Source organism: Penaeus chinensis, chromosome 23, assembly GCF_019202785.1.
Source record: "Penaeus chinensis breed Huanghai No. 1 chromosome 23, ASM1920278v2, whole genome shotgun sequence".
Classification (NCBI taxonomy): domain Eukaryota; kingdom Metazoa; phylum Arthropoda; class Malacostraca; order Decapoda; family Penaeidae; genus Penaeus; species Penaeus chinensis.
This window is the reverse complement of record NC_061841.1, coordinates 19,540,656-19,543,155: the sequence shown is the minus strand read 5'-3', so window position 1 is coordinate 19,543,155 and position 2,500 is coordinate 19,540,656. Positions and strand designations below refer to the sequence as shown.

Genomic DNA, 2,500 nt, shown 5'->3' with positions numbered 1-2,500 from the left:
AGAAAAGAGGGCGAGAATAAAAATAAGTCGAGAGAGACAGAGAGAGAGAGAGAGAGAGAGAGAGAGAGAGAGAGAGAGAGAGAGAGAGAGAGAGAGAGAGAGAGAGAGAGAGAGAGAGAGAGAGAGAGAATATGTGGAGGTAAGAGAGTGGAAGAGTGAAATCGAGAAGGGGAAGGGAAAGGGAAAGGGAAAGGGAAAGGGAAAGGGAAAGGGAAAGGGAATTTAAGAAAGGGAAAGGTAGAGAGGCGGATGCGTAAAGAATGAAATGACGAGGGGATAAAGGAAATAAAGATAAAGAGATAAGAGAGAACGTGAAAAGAAAGGGGAACTCCATTGTTTTGCTCGAAATAATAATACACACTATCTACGCATTTACATCCGAACGCTAACACGAACCTCTTCTCATTTCCAGGAACGACGAAAAGTAAGCAAACCGACTCAATAAAAAGAAACAACTATCAATCAAAAATCAAAACAGCGAAATCCAAGTATCACAAACCAATACCCACGAAAAGAAAAGAAAAGAAAGATCATAGAAAGAAAGAACGAAAAAACAAACCAAACAAAACAGAAGCACAATGGGAAGCGTGGGTCAGCAGCAGCAGGCCGCAGCAGGGGCAGCAGGAGGGGGAGCCGTCAGCGGAGAGCTCTCGGTGTACGTGAAGGCGGGCGTGGACGGCGAGAGAATGGGCGCCTGTCCCTTCTGCCAGAGAGTCCTCATGGTTCTCCTTATCAAGTCCCAACACAACCTCTTGAGATTTAAGGTAAGGAGAGGAAACGAGACTCAGGCATATGCACGTCTCAGATAAATGAGTCTGGAGAAGGATTATAATGATAAAAATTGCTATGTGCAGAAAATAATTACATGATTCGTTAACTGTCCTAAGCACTCAAGAAAATAATCCCCCGACTCACGAATTGTCCTTTGCACGTGGCCCCAAAACTCACGAACCCCTTCCCTTGCTCCGCAGGTCATCATCACCAACCCAGCCAAGCCTCCTGCCGAGTTCAAGGCCCTGGGTCTGAAACACGTGCCCGCCCTCATCCAAGGGGACGACGGCTTCGACGCCCTGGACGACATCATCCACTACCTCGACACGAAGTAAGGCTGCGTTGGGCGGGAATTTCGAACTGAAGGTAGTCATGTCTCCATTCGGAATGAACTGGAGAGTGAAATTACCAACTCAAACGAGTACATTTTCAGGTTTCCAGGAGGTGGACTGGAATACAACAGCGCCGAGGCAGACCTAGCAACCAAAGACTTCTTTTCCAAATTCTGTTTCTACATAAAAGCCGTCAACCAAGACCCTTCAAAGCTCGACCATGCTCTGCAACGCCTCAACAACTTCCTAGAACGGACGCACATTGCAAACGGCATATCCAACGGAGATGCAAATCTTCAGGTGAGGAAATATATATATATATATATATATATATATATATATATATATATATATATATATATATTTTAATAAATTTATTTTCTTGAGATAACAAAATGGGTTAATTTGAATAACATTTATCGTATACTGATAATACCAATATAAAATCACCGGTATACTTAGACAGCAACTTGTACTTATTCAGTGTAATCACACATTACACATACGTATGTATATGCGTTCATACTGTCAACATACAAGAAAATAAAGACGCTTTCCTCTCCGTTCTCTCAGGCTGACGAGGACGAGGGTAGCTCAGGTGCGCAAATACAGTACCTTGGTGGAAGCAATTTAACGCACCTTGACTGCGAGGTTCTGCCCAAACTACAGCATTTGCGCGTGGCAGCCAAAGCACTCAAGGACTATGATATCCCAACGAATCTCCGCGGTTTCTGGCGGTAAGGAGGAGGGAGAGGGAGAGGGAGAGGGAGAGGGAGAGGGAGAAGGGGAGAGGGAGAAGGGGAGAGGGAGAAGGGGAGAGGGAGAAGGGGAGAGGGAGAAGGGGAGAGGGAGAAGGGGAGAGGGAGAAGGGGAGAGGGAGAAGGGGAGAGGGAGAAGGGGAGAGGGAGAAGGGGAGAGGGAGAAGGGGAGAGGGAGAAGGGGAGAGGGAGAAGGGGAGAGGGAGAGGGAGAAGGGGAGAGGGAGAGGGAGAAGGGGAGAGGGAGAAGGGGAGAGGGAGAAGGGGAGAGGGAGAAGGGGAGAGGGAGAAGGGGAGAGGGAGAGGGAGAGGGAGAGGGAGAGGGAGAGGGAGAAGGGGAGAGGGAGAAGGGGACACGGAGAGGGAGGGGGAGAAGGGGAGAGGGAGAAGGGGAGAGGGGAGAGGGAGAGGGAGAAGGGGAGAGGGAGAGGGAGAGGGAGAAGGGGAGAGGGAGAAGGGGAGAGGGAGAGGGAGAGGGAGAAGGTGAGGGGGAGAGGGAGAGGGAGAAGGGGAGAGGGAGAAGGGGAGAGGGAGAGGGAGAGGGAGAAGGGGAGAGGGGGAGAGGGAGAAGGGGAGAGGGGGAGAGGGAGAGGGAGAAGGGGAGAAGGGGAAGAAGGAGAAGGAGAAGGGGAAGAAGGAG

At 49.6% G+C, this 2,500-nt stretch overlaps 2 protein-coding genes across 4 annotated transcripts in view; one reads left to right on the top strand and one right to left on the bottom strand.

Moving 5' to 3' along the window:
* The window catches only part of LOC125037295 (transcription initiation factor TFIID subunit 10-like), a 52,067-nt gene that overhangs the window by 43,418 nt on the left and 6,149 nt on the right, over window positions 1-2,500 (bottom strand). The window lies entirely within an intron of this gene.
* The window catches only part of LOC125037294 (chloride intracellular channel exl-1-like), a 33,136-nt gene that overhangs the window by 29,793 nt on the left and 843 nt on the right, over window positions 1-2,500 (top strand). For all 3 annotated transcript variants that reach the window (XM_047630361.1, XM_047630360.1, XM_047630362.1), the window contains exons 2-5: window positions 413-764; window positions 972-1,102; window positions 1,205-1,403; window positions 1,677-1,840. In XM_047630361.1, coding sequence (XP_047486317.1) covers window positions 579-764; window positions 972-1,102; window positions 1,205-1,403; window positions 1,677-1,840 — 680 coding nt within the window. In that variant the 5' untranslated portion in view covers window positions 413-578. The remainder of the gene's footprint in view (window positions 1-412; window positions 765-971; window positions 1,103-1,204; window positions 1,404-1,676; window positions 1,841-2,500) is intronic.